We start from the raw sequence: 24,282 nt of genomic DNA, 5'->3' as shown, positions 1-24,282 counted from the left end.
GGAAAGTGAGAGCTTTGGAGTGAAAGCTAGTATCCTCCTAGCCTAGCCACGGATTTAGGGACTAAACCTGAGATTAGCCAATAATTTTCTATAACACTGAATCAGGGTAGAGAATTAACCCTTATATTTTATATTTAATTTTTTTTGAAAATTAATTGTTATAGTTTGAGATAATGTGCCAAAATTATGGTGGTGTTAGTTGTTTAAATAATGAGGTATTTGTTTTATATTTCATTATTAATTTTTTTTAAATACATCATTTATGTCATAATAAATTTATATTTTAATTTATTACATCATTCGGTTTAATCCTGATTGAACCATTGAAACTTAAACCTCACGTTTATTGGTTCAATGCTCAGTCCGGTTCTTACAACCTTGATTTTTCATCAATAACACGTAAAATACAAGAAATATATAAATGATAAACACTTACATTTCAAGATGTAGGCGATCTATCCCAAATCCTATAATTCGAGAGGCTCGAGATCTCTCCCTAATCCAAAACTTAATACTCAAACAAAATAATCTCATGCATAAACCTAACCCTAAACTATTACACCCTATTTATACCAAACAATAATTAATAATGACTAAATTCCCTTAGGCTAATAAATGACAAAATTGCTCTTAGGCTAAGTACCTACATAACAATACTCCCATCACCATAAGGTACCTTGTCCTTAGGATTGATAAAAAAAGTTTACTGTTGGATCGAACTCCATTGCCTGTCACACAAAATGAGATTCTGTAATATCCGATCCTTGCAACGATATCCTAGGGCAAATTTTTCACCACGTCAGAAAGATTACCCTTTTGCTGGTTTCTAATGAATCTCCGTCTTTGTAAGGTGTTTGAATGTTGCCCTCATTCGTAGCCTTTTAGTCATGTTGCGGGGAGCCTCCCTTTTGACTTTCACTGTTTAAATTTTTATTCTCGTTGTAGTTATCGCATTTCGTTAGAGCGCTCTATCCTATTTGTCTGTTCAATTGCATTTTTATCTTCAACCAATTGCTCTAATCACATAATTTTCCCAAATTCTCGTGGTCCCAATAAACGAATTGCTTAATGTATGTTGGGCTTTAGACCCTTCATGAAAATTTTCTCTAATAATGCTCCTGTAATCCTCCCAAGTATCCCGACAATTGCTCTAATCTCTCTCTATATTCCATGATAGTCCCATTCTGAGTCAATGAAAATAATTGATCGCGCAAATCTTCTTCCCAAATGTCTCGAAAATGTTCTAACAAGCAATCCGTAAATTCCTCTAATGAGCAGATCGGGTATGTAGCCTCCCTCCACCGAGACCATACTAGGGCTTTTTCTTCCACACAACTTTGTCGCCATGAGCTTCTCTCCATTTAGCTCATACACCGCAATCCCGTTGACCCTAGGATCACGATTGTTTTGCGGGATTTGACAATGGAGTTTGGCCTTGAAGGACTGTACATCGTGATCCCCTCGATGCTTCCCAGCATCATGACAATCACAAAATTCTGTCACGTGGTTCGATCACGAAATTCTGTATGCTGTGATCTCGGTCGTCAGCCAACCTGTATGTCGCGATTTAGATGTTGGCTTTTCTGAATCAAGCTTTGGTACCAATTGATACGATTCTCTGCAAAACTTAGGGCAAAGTAAATTTCTATTCTTCAATAACACAAACAATGCAATTGAAATACATAAAAATAAAAGATAAGCACATAAAATTCGAGAGGTAGAGGATCTCTTCCAAATTGTACAATTTGAGAGTTAGGAAATCTCTCCCAAATCATAACCCTAAGGCTCAAAGACAATAATTTCATACATAAACCTAACCATAAACTATTACGCCTTACTTGTACCAAATAATAATTAATAATAACTAACTAAATTGCCCTTAGGCTAATAAAAGATAAAATTATCCTTAAGCTAAGCACCAACATAACAACCATCAATGAAATTCTATTTTTTTTTGTTAGGGGTAAAACATTTCACCTTAAAAAAGAAGAAAAAACTATTGTGTTTAGATTCATTGTTAAGGCTTAGTATAGAATCCATTATATATGTGAAATGATGAGGGCAAAGAATCCTTTTGGATAGTTTGGTTTCCAAGTTTCTTAGCCTATGATATTATATTGTGACAATCATGCCTCCATTTATGTGGCCAACAATTTAGTATTCCATGAACCAACTAAACATAATGAAGTTCATTATCATTTTGTTCGATATGCTATGCTTTCTAAGTAGATTTTCACTCGTCATTCTTCAATTCAAAATAAGTGGCTGATAATTTCTACAAAGCTTTGAGAGCCTGTTTGGGGTAGTTGCAGCTTGTTAATAAACTGCTGATCTAGATAAGTTCAGCAGTTGATCCAGATAAACTGGTTGGTTGTTTGGTTTGTGCTTTTGTAAAACAACTATTTTGCAGTTGTTTTTGGATAAATGACCTTTTTGCCCCTGTGCATTAATGTTGGCAATATATTTCATAATTGAGAAACAAAAACCCACAAAAAAAATAAAAAAACAATCTTAAAAGGAGAAAAAATAAACACAAACAACATTAAACTTACAATATCTAAAATATCAATAATCAATAGAATATAAAATAAACATGGACTTCATAAACTGATAAAATCAGTAATCAATTACAGTTTTGTGCGGGTGCGAGGTCTCAGAGAACTAAGAACACCAACCCCACCGAATCTTTCATAATAAGAAGACAAAAGACCTTATAAAATAGAGTTGACTTTAGTTCACTTAATGCGAAACTCGTGTGTCACATACACATCATCAAAAGAAGGCCATCCATAAGTACCTCAAAAACCCCAACATCAAAAAGAAAAAGAGGACTTGGTTGTTTTTATCGGGATTTCACATGTGACACCAACCAACAACGATTAAATAGATCCCAAAAACCCAACATCGAAAAGAAAAGAGAAACTTGGTTGCTTTTATCAGGATTTCAGATGTGACATCAATCAACAATGATTAATAGACCATCTAGAAGAACCCACAAGATCGAACGTCTTATCATGAACCTCACAAATCTACAAAAAAAAACGAAAACAATTGAGAAAAAGGAAAAAAACAATTATAAACAACATAAACATACATTATCTTAAATATCAATAATTCATGGAACATAAAATAAACATGAACTTTATTAAATACATAAGATTCGCCCATTCAACAACCAACAATGGTGTCTGTGATCCTCTCTCTCAACTCAACCAGTTCTATGACACCCTCGCCATCCTAGGTGTAACCTTCATGTGACTGCCTCTGATTGTGTTATAGATTGACTTACGTGAAACTCAAATGCTTATGGCGAGACGTCCTTGTGATCATCGTCAGCCATGCTGAAGTCTACATCCATTCGAAAATGATGCCGTCACATGTAGTTGTGGAGCGCCATCGTGGCCACTACAATCTACACCTGTTTTGGAAATGGATACGTTGGCATATCATGCAGTATGTCAAATTTTTTTTTTCCACACTGTAAATGTTCTTTAAATTACGCCGCATAAAGAAGAGTGCCTTTTGTTAAACATTTTTTTTTTGTTACGAGCAACACTGCTGGATCTTTCAAAATCAGGAATTTGAAATTTCGTATCTGGAAATAACTTTAGATACCTTTTTTTTAAGGGAAATCTAACATCAACCAAGTAATATTTTTCTATTTCAAATACCATAATTAATAATAAACTAAAAAAATGAATGTGGTAGATAGCTTAACGAACCTGGAGGTGGGTGAGCGAAGCCGTGTCTTCGGTTTGTTGTCGCAAAAGCAAAATACGACTATCATGTGCGCTATCTTCCCAATCAACCATCTTCCCAATCAACCATCACAAAAGTAAAACACACTTTGAAATTACATACGACCATTAAATTTTGTGTGAGTGATCCACACCGTCCAATGTATGTGATCTTTTAAATATTGGACACTCGTGCATTCACGTGGGTTCTGTTAATCGTTTCAATATAGTTCTGTCAAAGAAATAAAGTTGTGATTGTCATGCAAGACATTGACGTATGAATGAAACATGTTTAAAAAAATTATCTTAAAAAATGAAATACTGTGGGTCATTTGCAATCTTTGTTAGAGTTGCCTCAATTGTTGGATTCTCTGACTTAATAATCTTTGAAGATCAACTGACAAGAGCTTTCAAACCCATTGAGAAATATGTATTAATTGTCTCCGATGAATGCTGAAATCACTTTTCTTATTGATGCATTCTATGATAAAATGTATAACATTATTGCTAACATTTCTCTTGATGTCATTTATGAAAAGATTTGGAGTCCATGATGACTATGTTGTTTATCAAACAGATCCATAAATATAGGTTGTCATATGAAACATGTTGTTGAATCTAGTGGGGTGCCTTTTTAGTAGCTCCCCAACCCATTTATCACCGACATAAGTCAATGCAATTCAGGGAGTTCGATCGACGTACGAGTTGTAGTATTCAAACAACAAAACTACTGTCATCGCAATCTTTATTCTCATGCTATCTCCTTGTGAATCATTGTTAAAGAAGTGCTCTGTTCAGGTAATACGTATGCATCAGACAACGTTAAAAGAACATCTAAAATCTGAAGATAGACTATAATGAGCAGAAATAAATACAGAGCATCATATAAATTATTTGTGCTAGAAAGGAAAACATCCAAATCACATAACCCATGAAACAAATGGAAAAAAACCAAAATCATTGCACAATAACAAAATCAATTGTTCATAAAAAAACATAAATAGTCGTCTTGAAGTTTAGGGGGCTTTTTTATTGCCTGTGAATCGGGTCCTCCAGCAACTTCAAGGAGTTCAAATAGAACGGCTTATCCGACCTAACTTCAGGATATGTATCCAAAACTCAAACAAAGTCATTTATGGAGGTGTCATGTGAAGTACCAGTTTGAATTGTGCAAGCATTCACCAATTTTGTTATTTGGTTTCTGACGAAAGCAGGTTCTTTTTACTTTTTCTCCACCCTAGGACGCTTTGACTGGCATGTGAACTCCTGCTCCTTTTGGTTTTGGTTGGGGCCTTCACTAGACCCACTTGCTCGGTCTTCAAATCTTCTGGTATGCTTGCAAACCCATGCTCACTTGGGGTGAACGCATGTGTGCCCGTTGCAACAACCTCACTGAACATACGATCCAACATCTTCTCCATGTCCGGCTCAATGCCATTGAATTTGAATATCTTGGCGGCTGGCACTGCCTGCAACATACAAGCAAGTTTATTACTTAAAACAACTTAGTGGGATAAAGAATGAAAAAAAAAGTCTTCAGTGGATAAGTTAGTACCTCTAATTTCTCAGTACACCATTCCTTCGAAGCATTTATTTTCCGTTTCACTGGATCTCAACCCAAGACCGTGGATCCCCATTTTAGTTCCTTTCATAATCTCCAGTCATTCTTCAACTGATTCATTTGTTCTTAAAATGTAACCTATTATAGTCCTTTCCTGTCGTTTCCTTGAACTTCTTCGTAATATTTTGTCACCTCTCTTTGTTAAAGTAAGTGGTGGGTCTATTTCTCCGCTCGATCTTCTTAAGACAGATTGCAAAATATACTTATTACTTCCCTATCTCACATGGCTGATGAAACGACTTCTTTGGTTTTAACCATTACGTTACTAAAAAAGAAAAGGTTTTTTTTATGCAACTTCAATAAAAAGTGAGATTTACAAGGATAAAAGTTATGCTGTAGCATTTTACTTGGCTAATATATTGATAAAAATTTGAAAGAAAAAAAGAAAATTGTTTGAAGTAATATTTTAATATCAATATAGTGCAAAAGTTAACTTCATTATTTATGTATATCCACTGAAGTTTTCTATGTTTTTTCTCATTAAACATTGAACTTATGCATTGTTTAAATTATGGACCAGTCAATGACTGCAATAACAAACATCCCTACAGAAGATTTTCACATCAACAACTTTTCAAGTAGAATGCTGAGGTGTATTAAGAGGTTTTATTGTTCTAATCAGATTAAGTCCCTTCACAATTATATAGCTATATATCTAATAGTAAACCATGAATATGTGAAGCATAATGTATGTAATTAATAGTTCTACTTGATAGGCTTAAACAACAATTGACATAATTTAGATATAAGAAATGTAAAAATTAACAGCATGATAGCCTTAAACACAACAAATGAATGGATGTTATAAATCTGATAAGGAAAACAAAGTAACAATCATCACCAAAAGAAGCAACTATTGTCTTATTGCAAGGTATGAAGAACAACTTCATATTCGTTAATCAACTGATAAAAATACCTTGAATAATGATAAAAATAACGAAGGAAAAAAAAAAAAGCAACCATTGTCTTCTATTTTCATTCTATTTCATATTGATGCCTCTCCAACGAAGATTGTACCTCTAGTACCCTTAGAAAAAAATGGAACATTCTTTTTTTTTTTTCATATTTGCTCAACAGTAGCTCCTCTCATTGGTGTAATTGCTCAAAAAAGTATTGTTTTGAATACATTGAAAGTTCGAAACATTACAATCTTATATCAGTAACTTTAACTCATTTTTCATAGTTCCAAAGCTATGTTGAATTTCATAATCAATTGATAAAAATACCATGAATATGAACTATACTGCTACTCTACTGCTACTCTTCTTACACATTCTTCTTACACATTTCAATTGCATATTTTTTAAAACACCCAACTCATTTTGAGGCCAAATTTGTTCATTGAAAGAGCAAGACCCGCAAGAAAATCCTCAACACAGCTAACAACAACAATGAAAAACTTTTATCCAACAATAAGAAGCTTTTATCCCAACTCATCAATTTGGAGCAACAACTACACGGACATTGTATGACATACACTAAATTTTCTCCATTACCGTAATGACTGAAGTACCGGGGATATACATGATTTACTCATGTTTTCCCATGAAAATAATGTATCATCAACTATTTTTTTACAGAGATTATCGAGATATTTCAAAAGATTATAAATATATTTAAGGCAACATTCTATTGACAAGAATTAACCACCAATATTCTGAAGTTTTTCCTTGAAATAAAAAAAGATTAGACAAATTTAGATGCTTGTTAAGTTAAAAAGTTCTTAATAATATTTTACCAAGGTTTAAACACTCCCTACGTGAAGCAAAAGCACGTACATATATCAAGCAAACCTTACTCAATCAGATCTTGAAAATTCCGAATGGTCATAGTACCATACTAACCAAATTTTATAATTCTTAACAACCTCTAAAATAGACCATTCTAACCAAATAGAATCTTGTAAGTGCAAGATAAGGATAGGAAATTAGAGCCTAGAAGAATTGTAAAAATGGCAAAAAACCAGCACCATTCCATCAAGAATTTTAAAATAGGCTATGTAATCACTTCTGCCTGCACCACAATAATACACTAGTATGCCAAAAATCGTAGATCAGAGAAACCCTAAACCATAGATCCATAGGAACGCCTAACAAGAGCCAAAAATTGCATAAAGAAAAGTTTCAACCCAACAAATTACAAACCAACATACCACAAAGCTATTCCATCTATGATTAAACTTACGAAATACTCACAGATCAAGTTACAAGAGATCGAAGGGAGGAGGAAGGATGATACAGAAGAAGCGCGATAGGACAGACGAAAGGAGAGAGAGAAGCGCGATAGGGCAGATAGAGCCACGGGGGCAGCGGGGTAATAGGGCCTCAAAGGAACGCGGGCAGCGGGATTGATCCCGTTGTCGTAGCTTCTTTGATTGGATTATTCCGATTCGCTGACGCGGCACTCAAAACAAACGCCACAGGGGGCATTTTCAAAACACACCCATAGTAATAAACTATCCCAAACGGGCCCTGAGTCTTTCACTCCTTTATGTTGCTTACTAGAACTAATCAATATATAAACCCTGCTTGAGGAATGATAACAAAGAATTATGAATAAACATTTACTCCGGTTGCGAAACTCAATATCATTTGGGTTTTATTCTCACTAACCGTGAATCTGGATTGACCCTACTACAACTTCACGTCAAGCATGCATTCTTTGATGTCGATCTCTCTGAGGAGGTTTATATGTCTCTCCTCTTCGGGATTTGACTTAGCTTCTTCCCATGGACAAGTGTGTTGATTGCAAAAGTCCCTCTATAGAATAAAACAATCCCCATAAGCCTTGTTTGGCAAGTCCACACAGGTGTTTGTGGGTAATGGGTTCTCTCAGCCCCAATCTGATCATACACTATTTTTTCGGCTGTCATCCAGTGGCAATATTGCCATTATCATCGTCTATATAGATGATATTGTGCTCATAGGTAATGATCTGCCGGCATTGGAGTCACTCAAAAGCATCCTTGTCGCATCTTTTTAAATGAAATACTTGGGCTCTCTTTGATATTTATTAGGCATGTAAGTAGCCCGATCCTTTTGGGGCATCTGCCTTTCCTAGCACAAATATGTGATTGACCAATTGATCGAGACCAACATTCTTCTTTGCAAATCGGTTTTTGTCCCAATGAACCCGAATGAGGAATTCATGAATGTTCCCATTGCCGTTCCAGTAAACAAAACCTTCTACCAATGCCTCGTTTGTAAGCTCATTTATCTCGCCCATACTCGTCCGGACATTTGCCATGCTGTGGGTATTGTCAATCAGTTTATGCATGACCCTTACGAGCACCATCTCACTGCAGTTCATTGAGTCATCCACTACTTAAAAAGAACACCAGACTCAGGTTTGTTGTTTACTTGTCACAATTCTTGGTAAGTTACGGTTTATTCGGATGCTGATTGAGTTGGGTCCACCCATGATAGACGATCAACCTTAGGTTATTACTCCTTCGTATGAGGGAATCATCACTTGGAAAAAGTAAAAAACAGTTCGTGATTGCTCGTAGTAGTGCTGGAGTTGAATTTGACTCATTGAATTTTGGTGTGTGTGAAGCTCTCTAGTTGTGTTTTATGCTAGCTGAGTTATGCCAGTCACTACTCCTTTGCTTCTGTTTTGCGACAATAAAGCCGCCTTTAGCATTGCCATAATCCGGTTTAATATGATCGTACCAACATGTAGAGATTGACCGTCACTTTATCAATGAGAAATTGATTATGGGGAGATCTTTGTTTCGTTTGTTCCATCTATTGATTTACTTGCTGATACTTTCACAAAGAATCATCCTCACCCGTTGTTTGAAGACTTCAAATTAAAGTTGAACATGATTGACATCCAAGCTTCAACTTAAGAGAAATTGCTAGAAATTATTAGTATTTATTTCTTTTCTTTCCTGATACTTTCTAGTTCATGTATTTCTTAGTTTATGACATTCCTTTTTTCTCTAGGTAGTTATTAGGAATTATTTTAATCGTAGAGATTTGTATATTATGTCTTTCCTATTTTATAACTCCTATATCTTGTATTCATATTTCTTTTGATATCAATAAAATTATTCCACTGAATTCCTACAGAAATTTCTTTTTTTTGCTTAGTAGAAAGAATTCTATTTGTGATTTTGTCAATTAACTAGTTAAATTCTAGAATTGCCATAGACAATTGAATATGTACCTGCTTCATTTCTAATTAGTTGTTTGAGTAGTAATATTGCTAAAATTGTTTAAAGGATGTATTTTGTTGCTGACCAAAACTACTCTATAGTCTATAAATTTCATAATTCATCCGCAGCGTCTTTCTTTGGTTCCAATTTAATTGAATGAATTGAGGCTTTAAAAGGTAGTTGCTTATTAATTCCAAATAGACCAACTATTTTTAGTTCTCCCGCAATGCGTTGGAGACATGAATGGTCTGTGCTTTTCTAAAATTCTGCTGTTTGATATGTGGTACCATGTGTATCCTTAATTTCTTTTCCGTTTACCATTTTTAGCATATGAAACGCTCCAAACATTGTTTGCATTTAAAAGAAAAGAATGCAACCACTTTCTAATAGGAGTTCGGGTGAAAACTCTCCCCGTATGGTAACCGTTGCATTAAGATATGCATAGAACTGTACTTTAGCTGCATGTAAGCAGGATGGAAAAAGAATAAAATAACAAAAAGCATTTGGATGAGTATTCGAGCTCATAACCTTATACAGGCTATCGTCTGTTCCAATTTGAAATGCAAATCATTAAATATTCATGGAAACCTTGGTGAGGTTATCATTGGACAGGTCAAGTCAGATCCCATGAAGTTTCCTGCCTGAAAAATATTGTCAACTACTGGTTTGATGGCGAACCTAATTCTAGAAATACATCTGTGAAACCTTTGTTGTCATACGAATTGAGCTGTGATCTGCGAACCTCCTCATATATTGCTGATGCTTCTACACTTAAAATAGAAAATAATTTGAAGGCAGCTTTACCTTGTTTTTCTTATATTCTCATTTGCATGCTTCAGACAGCTTTTTTTAAACATTATTTTAATATCAGCATTTGGATATTTTCTATAGGGCTATTATACATGCTTGAATTTCTATAGTCTGCTTGCATTTCCAAGCTATCTAAAGATCATTAGCTTGTTTTATTTTGATTTAATTGATGGAAATAATAGATTGGATAAACTTTTCTCTCGTTTCTTCCAAACTCAGGCGAGCTTTTCATTTTACTCATAATAACTTGCATCATACATTCTTGATTATCTTTTGTTCATTTGGCAGTCTGATTGTTTTTACAATGCCGGTTGGACAGAAGATGTACGAGAGGTTGTCAACCATCTTCATCAGAAATACTCTATGGCTCCTCTCTTTGCTGTCGGAACAAGCATTGGCGCCAATATTCTGGTTAAAAAATGAACTATTCACTAGCGTCGGCTCTCTATTTATTGTTTTTGTTGATGATAATCTCTTAGTATCTACAGTTCAAAATATTGGTACAGTCTATTCATTCGATTTATATATATGTATTCAACATTTTCATTCAAGTCCATGTCGTTCCAGGTCAAGTATCTTGGAGAAGAAGGGGAAAAAACTCCACTTACAGGGGCTGCATCTATTTGTTCTCCATGGGATCTTGTGGTTTGTTTATGTCCTCTTTTAATCTTCCCAGTTTGGTTTGTACATTCAGTAAGTTATTGCTTTTTTTGTTGAACCTTATGCCTAATTTTTGGTAGGCTCTTTGATTTTAATGTGAAAAGAATTGATTTGGTATGCCATATTAATATTTGTGTAATATTTATATAATCTAAGGAGAGCTTATTTTTGGAAACATATATGATACCTCAACATTTATTATAAATTTAGCTCAATTGAGTGGAATTGCAATGAAATATCACTAATGCAACATTACAACGGGTTGATTTGCATATTCGGTTTAGGAAACTTTGGGTCCGTGATTATATTTGAGTGGGAGAATTATTTTCCCATAATTGTCCATTATTGTGTTTTTTAATCTCTTTTCTTATTATCATGATGATTTGAATTTCCTCATACTTGAGTAAGGGTTAGTCCAATTTGTGTGAGAGCTTTTCTTCTAAATTCTACATGGTATTAGAGCTAGGGGAGAAACCTTAGATCTCGCCTCAGTCGTTGGAATGCCACGATTCAACTTGAGGCTTGGAGTTAAACAAGCCAGGAACGACGGTCGGACGGTGGAAATCAGTTCTATGCTATTCTAATTTTATTACTTACAATTTAATATTTAAATAATGCATGAAAGAGCCATTAAAGAAAACAATTAAAATTAACAATTAAATAATTATATCTTTCTTGTTATTGTTTTCGTCTTCTGTATACATTTGTTCATCTTCTATTTATTTTATTAAAATATTTAAAACCTAAAAATAATATGAAAGCACATAGTCGCACTATTAAATCACAACAATCCAATGAAAATAATACAATATGTATGTGAGTCTCTAATAAATCATATTATATGCTGGTTTTTATTTAAAAAAAAAAATCTGATATATGTTTATAAGGAATCTGATATTTGTAAATAAACAATATGATATTTGCTATTACATGCATCAATGACATTTTCTAAATGAACAAACACTAATCTTCTATATGTATTTATCTTAACTTTACTTTTGCTTTATACTTTACATGTACATAAATCTCTGAGAATTACCATCAACAAGCCTAACACACCATTGACCGATATTGCAGAGTTGGCTCCGATCGGCACTATAGCTAGCGATCTACACACCATAATTGTCTAGGATGGAAAGACCCTTATCTACCATTGATCGTTATTATCTCGTTGGGATAGTGATTAATAATGTAAATATTACAATTATATGGGGAGGTAAGCTTTGGCTTACTCGCCCATTTAACCATCACAATTGTCGGTGGTGGTAGAAAAACTCTATGCTCGCTGGTACACTGCGTTACCTACCTGTACCATTAAAGGGGTGAAATCCTCCTATAAACATGCACATACACACATTCGTATACAAACTATTTCATTCTGCATAAGATATATTACTCTAAAACATCTTTATACATTTACTAACATGTATACTTATTCTCCTGTGCAACTATTCATCGGGCAGACTTAACTTTCATATCTTTTATATATCAATCTCATTCATATCTCTTATTTATATCTATCTCATGTATCTTTTAGTTATATCATGCATATTTTTCCTACATGTCTATCTTACATGTCTACCATAGATTACTTATATCTATCTCATGTAATGTCTATCTAAATATCATTCATCTCATGCTTATCTTCATGCATGCACATCTTTTTCGATTATGCTTATCATGCATATCTTTTTAATTTAATAATATGAAGGATCTGATTAAACTAGATCATAAATGAAGTCAAATATACAATCTGAGATAAATAAGTTTTATGAAATTTTGAAATATAATTGGTCACCTCAGTTGTCATGCTAACTCTTAATCTTTGACAATTAGTTGGTTTTTGTGGTGACTATTCTATTGAGCTCAACAACCCATAAAACATAATATTTAAATTTTTAAGATTTAAATAATTTCTATTAGTCAAATTAATTTTCTTAATTTAGGATTTTACCTGAATTTTAAAGGAGTCGACCTACGATGATCTTCTGCACGCTTAACTCAAACTAGCTGCCTCACGTAACCAACTTAAAATCTTATACAAATTATGAATTCATAATATATTAGTTCATTAGGTAATTTACCTTAAAAAATTATTGATTTGCCAAAACATACCTTCAACAACTTTCTCGGAAACCGAACGTTCTCCAAAACTATCAAATTTATTTTCTATCACCTCCAACCATACTTCTTCACTGATATCCTGTTAGAACCCTTTTGGAAGATCGGAAAAGACGTTCGATGTTTCTGACACATAGTTGGAGCCTTTGACTGCTATCAGAAAGAAAAATTACAAGGAAAATAAGACAAAACTCAAAATGAAAGTGAGAGGAAGAAAAAATTGCCTCAAATGTCGTGAAAAAGAGATTTACACTTACAAAAATTAACCCGGAGCCCAAAGCCGCATCCTGCGGCTTCCTCTATGCTACATGTGGTCCTTACACTGCAGCAAGGGTTGCGACTCCCTTGCTGCTTCTGCCGCGCAAAAAAGGAAAAGGGAAGGGTATCGACAAGGAATGGTCGGGAGAGGAAAATTTGAAGCGGGGAGTGGGTCGTGCCTTGCCAAGTGGCCGCTTAGGGTCCATTTGGGACAGCTTATTTGCAGCGGTGGCGTTTTCAAAATGCCACCACCTGTTTGGAAATAGCATTCGTATAACATTTTGTAAAACTCCGTTATGATTTTACTATTACACGTGGATTGCGGGGTCCTACCCGCGATCCGTGTTTAATATTGTCGAAAGACGCCTACTGCCCCTCTTCCGTTTGCTCTGCCCTAATTTCGCAACAAGCGGCGAGTCGATCCCGCACGTCGCAACACTCCTCGGTCTCCATCTTCGGCAATCGTTCTCACCATTCTCACAGGTAACCTTTCTTTTTTCCTGCTCGATCCTCTGCCGCTCCTCTGCTTCTCCGATCGTTTGTGTTTCTGTGTTGGTCTTGTGATAAAAATCCTGACTGATCGTTTGTGTTTCTCCAATCTTTTGTGTTTTATTATTGTTTATTTTTTTTTCTGTGGAAGTTTGCTTTGGAAACTCATTTCTTGCCTCTGATATTTCGCTTTTTTTTTCTTTATTTGCTGTGGAAGGATTTCGGGTGAATCTGATTTGGGAATGTGTATGACTCCTTCTGTACATGCTTATGAAATGTGTTGATCTGTTAGCTCTTATTTCTATTCTTCTCCATTTTCTAATGCTATTGTTTTGCTTTCCTTGATGAAATTGATAGATCTTGATAAACAGTCATGCGTAGGACAACTTCCATATGTTTTTCTTGCTGGATGCTTACAGGAAACAATATTTTTTTTGTTGGACATCTTCGATAAGTTATTCTTGTTGGATGCTTTTATCAATCGATTTGTTATTCTTGTTGGATGCTTTTATCAATTGATTTGTTATTCTTGTTGGATATGTTCGATATGTAATTCTTGCTGTAAGTAGCATAATCCTTGTATCTAGGAAAATATAGTTAAAGCTACTTAAATTTTCAAGTCATCTAAATTTTAGATGATTTTTTTTTTTTGTAGTTAAGTGATGGATGATTTGTAAATTGATTAGTTGTTAGATTATAGTTTGGAAGAATTTTAAGCGAGCAAGATCCAACTTTATGGGTGGATAATGGTGGACTTTTCAAGATTTGCGTATTCTTCCATTCATCATTATATTTGTCAGTGTTTTTCTTGATGCTTTATTTTATTTTCAATGTTATTGCACTATCTTGATGCTATATATTTCATTAGTTGCATTATGAATAAAAATAAAGAAGGGAGTACGTCAGCAATGTGGGACAAGGATGTGACTTACATTTTCTGCAATCTCTGTATTAAGGAGATTGAATTTGGAAATAAACCTACCACCTACTTTAACAAAGAAGGGTGAGAATATTTCCAAAAAAATTAAGGAAATGGCAGGGCGGGATTACGATAGATTGAAATTCAAGAACAAGTGGGATCGGCTCAAGAAGGAATGAAAGTTATGGAAGGAACTTAAACGGGGATCGACGAGATTGGGTTGAGATCTTGTCAAGCGCATCATGGATGCTTCAGGGGAATGGTGGACTGAGAAGTTAGAGGTAATAACTGTACCCCTGCGAACTCCTCAATTAATTAACATTTATATACTTTTATTTTGTCTAATTTGCTCACACCCCTCCCTCCTTGTTACGGGCAGTACCAAATGCAAAAAATTAAGTTGTGCGGAATTGAGCCAGACTTGGAAGATAAATTGATTGTTATGTTCAAGGGAGTTGTCGCTACGGGTCAGCATGCGTTCAACCCCAATGAGCAGGGCTTTGCTGGCATATCAACTGACGTGATCCTTGATCAGGTTATCTGTTCAGGTGAAGGCCCTAGCATAAACCCTGGGGAACTTGAGTCAACTGGCCAATCAAAGAGGCGTAAGATGGAAGCTTAAGATGGAAAGAAAACGGAAAAATAAAGATGTTTTCGTGTAGAGTTCAATTGATAAACTGATAACTATTTTTGAAGCTAGTGGAAGATGATCTCATAGTTGATGGTTTTATGAGTTGTTTAGATGAAATTTCAGAAGTTCTTGCTGATCCTATATTCTACTTAAAATGTGTTAGGGTTCTCGAGGACCCAAACCGTAGGCAGATTTTCAAGAGGCTCCGACCCAAGCTGCGTCTTGATTATTTGCGTCTCTCAATTGATAAATGACTCTTTCATATCTCGTGTCTATTGTAGTTGCTTATTGTAATGAATATTTTGCTTTAGGTTTTAGGTGAAGTTTTTGATATGCACAATTTTTTTTTGGTTTTTTTGTAGTAGTATAATTTCAAGAACAAGTTTCTTTTTTGATATTTGTTTGATTTCTTTGTCTTTCCTTTAAGAAATTATTTATGCATAATACAACATTCATACAGGATGGATTGGTGGCGACAAGTGTTATACAGAGTACGCCGCAGAAGAATAACTGCGGCAATTCTTATATTGTTAATAGAGTACTACCGCTCAAACATAGTATGAACACTGTGAATGACCTCGTCATTTATTGGGGATAAATGGGTGGGCGAGATGCTTGCTGGAAATCCCATAAGATTCAGCAACATATTTTGCATGTCCGTACCCATTTTTTTGGATCTTCTGAACGAACTAAGAATGCATCACAACCTTGTAGGTTCGGCCAGAATTACTACAAGAGAAGTTTTGGCAATTACATTGTTTATTTTATCTCAAAATGAATCAATCAGAGGAGCTATGGAGCGATTTCAACATTCATCAGAGACAATAAACCGATACTTCTTTACTTGTATAAGAGCACTAATTAGCCTAGCTTCACATGCAATTAAGCCAGAAGATCCAATATTCAGTAGAACTCCCACCAAAATAGCCAATGCCAAAATAGCCAATGACACATGACACACGCTACATGCCATTTTTTAAGGTTAGTCTATTCAATTCGTACTTTTCATTTCTTAATATAATTTATATAATGTCGTTGACATCACTAACAAATCAATACAGAACTGTATTGGGGCAATTGATGGTACGCAAGTCTATGCCCGACTCCCAAGCGATGAAAAAGTCGCGTATATTGGACGATGTGATTCACCCACACAATGTAATGGCTGTATGTGACTTCAACATGTGCTTCACATTTGTGATGGCCGGATGGGGAGGAAGTGCACATTACAACCATCTTTTTAGCTTTGCGACTAACAACAGCCGATAATGCTTCCCACATCTGCCTCAAGGTATGTTAACTTCGATTAATTTATTAGATTTTTTCTTCAGGGATCACTATTAATGTAATTCGTGTCAAACAAATATTATTTGGTGGATGCCGGATATCCTTTACAGAGAGGGTATTTAAAACCATTTGCAGATACGAAGTATCACATTCTTGATTTCGAGAGGTCAAGTGATGTCGCATGTGGTAGGAAAGAGATGTTCAACAAACGTCACTCTTCCTTATGCGGGATAATCGAAAGGACATTTGGAGTATGGAAGAAGAAATGAGTCATTCTACGTGATGTGCTAACGTATCCATTTCAAAAACAAGTACATATTGTTGTGACTACGATGACGCTCCACAATTTCATTAGAAGACATCCTTCTTGTTATGATACAGACTTCGACATGGTTGACGACGATGACATGCATATACCGCCTGAAACATTCGAATTTCAGGCTGGGCAGTCTATACCAGTTGAAGTAATGGAGGCAGAAGAATTTAACACCCAAGTTGGCGAAGGTGCAGATGAGATGACTGCTTTGAGGGAGCGTATAACAAATGTAATATGCGATTCCTGAATTAATCCACCTTTATTTAACATATATCCTTATTTTCGGTTGCCTTTAATATAATGCGAGGCTTTAGACTACCTTTCTTAGAATGAGTAATTATCTATGGCATTTTATTTTGGTGCAACATTTGACTTTCATAGTATTGGGGCTCGGTTTTGATCTTCTTGCTGCCCCTTCATTCGAGTATAAACTTTGGGATATTTTTGGTGCTTTAAATAGTCAATATTGGGGCTTTGTTTTGTCTTTCTAGCGGTTCACCTTGGCCTATATGCTGGTCTTGGTTTTTTTTTTTTTTTGGTTCAACTTGGCTTTCATGCTGGATTTGTTTTTTTGTCTTTCTAGTTGTTAGACCTGGATTCGTTTGCCAATTTTGGGTGCCCTTATCCTCTTCACTATTCTTTTACCAAGTAGACTTATATATATATACCATACAACTTGTTTTGGTGTTTATATGCTCAAAATGTGAATCTCAATCTTGATGCACTCGTCACTTCATATATGTATAAGAATGTCTTTTCTACTTGCTAAGTGATATGTCGATGTTGCTTTGATATAATCTGAAAATTTGGATGATATAAAATAAAAAGGAAAGGTAAAGCAAAGTTTATGTGTTGGATATATAATAAAAAAAGGATGGATTGAAGTGTTCGGTATATAATTTCTTCTTTGGTTACATTAAAGTTAGTTTGATTTGGATTTGGAAAATTAGTTTGCTTGCATCCTTTTATAATTCTGCTATATATCTTTTGTTGGGAAATGAAGATATTTGTTTTTTGAATATAATTCTGCTTGGGAAGATTTTCATACATGCCACCTAACGCCTATGTATTCATAAACCCAATAATAAACTATTTCACATTTATGTCACCCAAAGTTTTCTATTTATATGAAAATTTTATTGTTGCCATCTTAACCTTTTTTATGCAGCCCCGGTTATAAATAATGTGATACATGTATGAACTGAAGCTTTAAAGTACGAGAGGTATATTTTTTTTTAGAATAGGGGTATATTCGAATATGGAAAGTATAAGACATATGCATATTTAATTATATTCATGAATGCTTGTATGTGTAATACCTAAATCATAAAGGAGAAGTTATGAACTCTCTTTAATCGTCTCATGCTTATGTATCATGAAGCTGAGGGTTATGAGTTCTATTTATTTACATATGTAACACCTAGATTTTTTTTTATCCATACCATTTCACTGATTTTGTCATTGTCAAAATCAATCTGCTAGTCATTGGTTATTTTCTTTTATTAAGATTGTTGACTTTGTAATTCTTTTAGCTGAAATACTTACTGAAACTTCAAAGGCATCTTGAAGCATTCGTTTGCTGTTCATATACTCCCCATATCAAAAAATATATATGCCTGAGGTTATTAAAAATTTGAGACATCTTCGATATTTGAATCTCACCGTAAATCTCATTCGAATGCCAAAATCTCTGACTAGTCTTTATTACATGGTTCATAACTTATGGAAAAGTGTTTAGGCAATTTTCTTCCCTAATAATTTCTTGTCTGGTGATATGAGTAATCTTTCTGATTTTCTTTACTTGGAATTTGCCTCCTGAATACGTTTTTTTTTAGTGCACCTGGAATTGGGAAGTTATACATATATATATCTCAAAACTATTTAATTAGTTAATGGATATGCTTTCTTTCAAAAGAAAAAGAAAAGAAAGAGTTTTTTTTTTACACGCCACGGTTTAGCTTTATAAGATTGAAAAGTTGTATTTTAATTTGGATATATATAAGACAATACTTTTATATGAGTGTGGTCATTTTGTGTTTTTTTTTTATATATCACAAAACATATTTGGATTAACATGTAAGGAGGTTAAAGATGTCGAGGTGTGGCATGAAGCAGTTATATGCATATAATTGAGGCTTGAGTTTAATCTGAAAATAAAGGATTAACGTTATGAACCATTTTGAAATTCGTCATTATAAAAAAAAAAAAGAAAACTATTGGATAAGCATATGGAATATTAGAGTGGCCTATAAGTTCGAGGTGTAGGGTAACAGACAATGATGCAAATAACCATTGATCAACTTCTCTTATAGCTGAAAATATAAAAATCAATATTCAATTAGTGAAATGCCCTTTCACTCCTTAAGTCGTCGACAGCTCCATCCCTCTTCAAAATGCTTGAGAATTGGTAGTTATAAAAGAACAAATACTACAGATTTTACACAGATACTATACTTGCAAAAGGAACAGATACTTATTTCATACATTACACAACAAATATCACAATACACAATAGATACTACACATTATACTCTATACGGCAGATACTACATCTGTAACACATCACATATTACACACTAGACACTCCACATGACAGATACCACAAGAATAGATATTATATTTCTTTTGAAAGTCTAAATGCTACACACCACACCCCGATAAGTTCAGATACTATATATCACTTATCCTAACATCACACATAGGTGCACTACACCCTGATAAGTTCAGATACTATTTCACATAAGTACATTATACCTTTAACAAGATAAGTTCAGATACTATTTGGGTTTACCAATCCATTAAACAATCATGGTCTAGGACTGTCTGATTATAGGGGTGATTCGTTGGTGACATCTAGTTGATATTGATAGGTTGATTTCGATGTATCAGTTGCTTGTGGGATCGAGATAAAGGAGAAAAGGAAGTCTAGTCTGAGTCCAAACCCAAACTAAAAGCTAATATCCCACTTTAAATTTTTATATGCTTATCATTTAACCTTTCTTTTATAATATGCAAATATTTGTCTAACTCCTTTATATCATACAATTATAATATATTTTTGTAGCATCACCAGAATTAATCAAGTATATTTAGTTGTTTCAGTTTTGTTTTCGTTACTGCATATTTCTTTTTTTACTACATGGTCTTTCTATTTTTTATATTTACTTTACTTTCATAATTTTCCTTCAGTCTTTTCCTGTTACAGTAGTTTACTACAGTTGTTTTTTTTCTTTTACTGTATCATACTATAGACATTCATCTGTATTCATATTTTTAAATGTTGTTTTCCCAACATGTTTGTATAACACCCTAATATAGACATTCATCTGTATTCATATTTTTAAATGTTATTTTCCCAACCTAAGATAGGTCGTTCGAGGTATGGTTTTCTCTTTTCTTTACTCTTTTCACGTAACGAGATAACTAGGTCATCGATTGGCGATTCATCCTGGGCAGCGATCGAGATTACAACAGAAGGTGGAAAGAGGAGCTTCAACCGAACTTCGGTAGGTTTGAATAATATACACCCATAGGACGTCGAGGTTGTTCGTCTAGTACGACGTAAATTCTCACATTATCTTTTATGATTTCTTACGATTGTATATCGTATGATATAAATTCTAAACAGTTTTAGGATTCAGAGGTCGTCGTCGGGTACGACATAAATCCTCACATTTTCTCGGGCTATTTGCATATGATATGCGAATATAAGTCCTGAATATCTGAATAAATTGCAGGACCAAAACATCACATAATTTCTCTTTCAAAGATGTAAAGCTAAACTATAAGTTAGTTTGAGATGTCATTGAATATTTTTCAGTATCTTTGACATCTTCTACTTTTCGTTCATTTAGATTTCGAAAATAACTGTTCCTACTTGAACTTATCCCACTTGACTTTTCTTATAAGCAATCGTGGAAACCTAAACATTGAATTCTTGAAGACGAAACCCTGATCTTAATCGAGAATCTTCTTAGGTGACTTCGGTTGTCTAAGATGTAATTAACTATAGGGGCTTGCCTCTATAGAGAATTAAGAACCTAGATTATTCTAAACCCTCTCTATTCTGTGTATTAGATATGACAATTTGTCGGCTATAAATTTCGCAGACCAAAATAGAGTCAAACTTTTAAGTTTAGATAATTAAGCCTACCAATAAATGATACGTTCATCCTTCGAGATGATATATCATTTATGGTATTGTGCTCAGCTCTTTAAACTATTACATATATGAGGTCTATCCGGTCTCATCATTTTCAAAAAATAAAAAAAATATATACCATTTTCCCAAAAAATAAATTTACATTATGTATTATATTAAATTTAAATTTTAAAATCTTATTTAAAAAAAAAAATAGCCGACAATGGAATCCTCTCTGTAGCCTGTAGGCCCTCCCGAGCTCCTTGCTCCATCTTTCTATTAGATCTCAGCTAGGCTTCTTGCCGGATCACAGCTAGGCATTTGCTTTCCCACGTAGGCTTCTGCTGCACAGATTCTGCACTGTCCCGCTTTCACACAAGCTTTAGTTTCCCTTTTAGCGGTCGTGACTACCGCGGTTCTTTCTTGCAGAGTAGCCCGAAGAGGTAGGCTGATGTTTCGTTCAGACTTGCATTTCCTGCAAGCGTTCGTGAGTCTTGCAGCTTTTAAAATTAATTTTTTTTTATTTTTATTTTCACGCAGAATAATCTTATTGGAAATCCCTAGGTCGGAAACAGGAGAGTTGGTTCTCTAGGTCTGAACTCAGTCTCTCTCCATTGAAATTTTTCAATACCTATAACAACCGAGTTTTACTCTCATCTCTGCGATAAGTAGTTTCTCTCTTCTATGGAAATTTCGTGTCGCCAATAGATAATTTCTTTTTCTAGTGAAAATCCTGTGTTGGCGATAGACATTTCTGTCTTGAGTGACAATTTTGTGTCGGTAAGGATAATTTCTTTTTCTAGTGGAAATCATGTGTTGACGATAGATAGTTTCTCTCAGTTTGAAATCTTGATGATGACCAAATACAACATGAAAGCCACTTCATCTTTAGAAGTTACGTTTGTACTTGAACATAGGATGTTTGGTCCTGCAACATCTATTTTTGTATAACCAATCTCAAACTACTGACAACAATTTTCTAAAATAGTCTCCATCTATGTACATGTATATTTATGGTAAAAAGAGTTGAGGATCTCATCGAAAAAAACTTTAGAATTTAGTGACTTTAACGTCAGGTATAAAATATTGAAGAACATATAGTTATGTTATGACTTGTCAACTTCCTAACCACGAAAATTGGAAAAAACTTCCTTTTATACAAAACGACAAAAGAAATCTATGATGTCGCATGGGAAACCTATTCAAGTGTTGACAACACATCTTAATTTCTTGACATTGAAACTAGATTACATAAATTATGACAGGATGAGTTGAATGTTACTCAATTTTTCACCACTCTTTTGAAATATTGACTCCAACTAGATATATATGAAACATACACTGCGGTTTTTCCTAAAACTTTGTCATGTACAAAATATTATTGAACAGAAGAGAACTATCAAATTCCATCTAGGACTCAACAAAGAACTAGATGAAGTTAGAGGAAGAATTATGATAAACAAATTTCTTCCCTCAATTCATGTAGAATTTTTTGAAGTATGAAGGGAAGAGATTAGGAAGAAAATCATGTTGGTAGATAATCCAATTACATCAACTATTGAAAACTCAACTTTATACACTCACAAATCATCACATGACAACAATTAAAAGAGGAATATAGTGTGGTGAGAACTTTGCAAAGTGCTTGGTCATCTCAAGGAAAAATGCTGGAAATTTTATGAATAACATACAGTTTGGAAGCACAAAAAGTCAAAGATGTTGGGGAAAATCAAGCTGACACAAAATCAAAGGAGGACAAGCCTTATGAACATAGTTCATTCAACAATGAACAACTTGAAGCTCTCCAAGGGCTTCTGGGATAACATTCTTCTTCTAGCTTTATAGCACATCAAGATAGTCTTCAATTTGCTATTGCTAGTTTCAACAAGAAGAATTAGCCTAGGATAGTTGACTCTGGAACATCTCATCACATAATTCAAACTACGAAAGTCAAGTTGAACATAAAAAACGGTCGACATTATTGCAAACATTATATTGCAGTTAGAATTGCAGATTATTCCCTCTCATTTGTAAGAGAAACAGGAAGTGTGAAACTCACAAAGGATCTTATTCTTCAATCTATGCTTTATGTTCCTATATTTCACTACAATTTTCTATGTATTAGTAAACCCAATCTTAACATGAATTGTGTTATTAAATTTTACCATAATTTGTGTGAATTTCAGGTGATGGACTCAGGGATAGTGATTGGTAATGCTGATATATATTATGGACCTTATCTACTCGCTATAACTCCAACAGCAAAAGTATCATCCCATCATTCACAATCCTTTAAGTCAAATCAGATATTTGAGTTTGCTTCTCATTTAAGTCATATTATAGTATTTTTTCCTTGGGCATTCTAACTTCTATTTTATGGAAAAATTGTGTCCCCATTTATTTATCAATAAAAAGCCTATTTTGTATGAGTGTGAAACTTGTCAACTTGCTAAATATACTTGACGAGTGCACCCAACCCTAAAGCACAAATCAACACATTCCTTTGCCATGGTTTATTGTGATATCTAGGGCCCTTAAAAAATAAAAAAAAATACAAATGGGCCATTGTCCTGGGCGGTGGCAGTAAGGACGAGGTGCTGGACAGCCGCCATACAATAGGGGAAGTGTTATTGTAGATTGCAGCAGCAGAGGAGGGAGGTGGCAGCAAAGGGGGATGCGGTGGACTACATGACAATGAATGTATGATTGTGCGGAACGATGGTTGCAAGGAAAAATGGGAAGCTGCAATAAAAACAACGATATATAGCTATTTGGGTGGCTGGGTGGCTGCAACAGAGAAGTGGTCTGAAATGATGTGGGGAGGATGCGAAAAGGGGATAAGTTAGATAATCATCTCACGAGTAAGATACACTCATAGCACCACCCTAGTCCTTGAATATAACCCTCAAAGGGAAACTCTAAGATGCCAATAGCCGGCCACAAAAAACACAAAAAACTCTCTCTAGAATATCAAAAACTTAAATATATAACCTTATGACAACTAGGAGTGGCCCCTTCTACTTAAGAGAGGTGGTAGTCCCCTTGGAAAAGTCGTCTGGCTCTCACATATGCTTGGACCAAATCGTTCAAGGCGCTCAGACGCGATTCTATGCCCCAACAATCCTGATCCCGC

General features: G+C 34.5%; 1 protein-coding gene across 3 annotated transcripts in view; it reads left to right on the top strand.

Annotated features, from left to right (window-relative positions):
* The window catches only part of LOC110039142 (embryogenesis-associated protein EMB8), a 147,206-nt gene that overhangs the window by 68,268 nt on the left and 54,656 nt on the right, over positions 1-24,282 (top strand). For 2 of the 3 annotated variants that reach the window (XM_020744102.1, XM_020744101.1), the window contains exons 6-7: positions 10,616-10,738; positions 10,895-10,972. In XM_020744102.1, the coding sequence (XP_020599761.1) occupies positions 10,616-10,738; positions 10,895-10,972 (201 nt within the window). Of the gene's footprint in view, positions 1-10,615; positions 10,739-10,894; positions 11,021-24,282 lie in introns of all 3 variants that reach the window. The other variant, XM_020744100.1, reaches the window with a different exon arrangement.

The sequence above is a fragment of the Phalaenopsis equestris genome, unplaced genomic scaffold, assembly GCF_001263595.1.
Source record: "Phalaenopsis equestris unplaced genomic scaffold, ASM126359v1 Scaffold235526, whole genome shotgun sequence".
Lineage (NCBI taxonomy): Eukaryota > Viridiplantae > Streptophyta > Magnoliopsida > Asparagales > Orchidaceae > Phalaenopsis > Phalaenopsis equestris.
The sequence above is the reverse complement of the archived record's forward strand: the minus strand, read 5'-3'. Positions and strand labels throughout refer to the sequence as shown.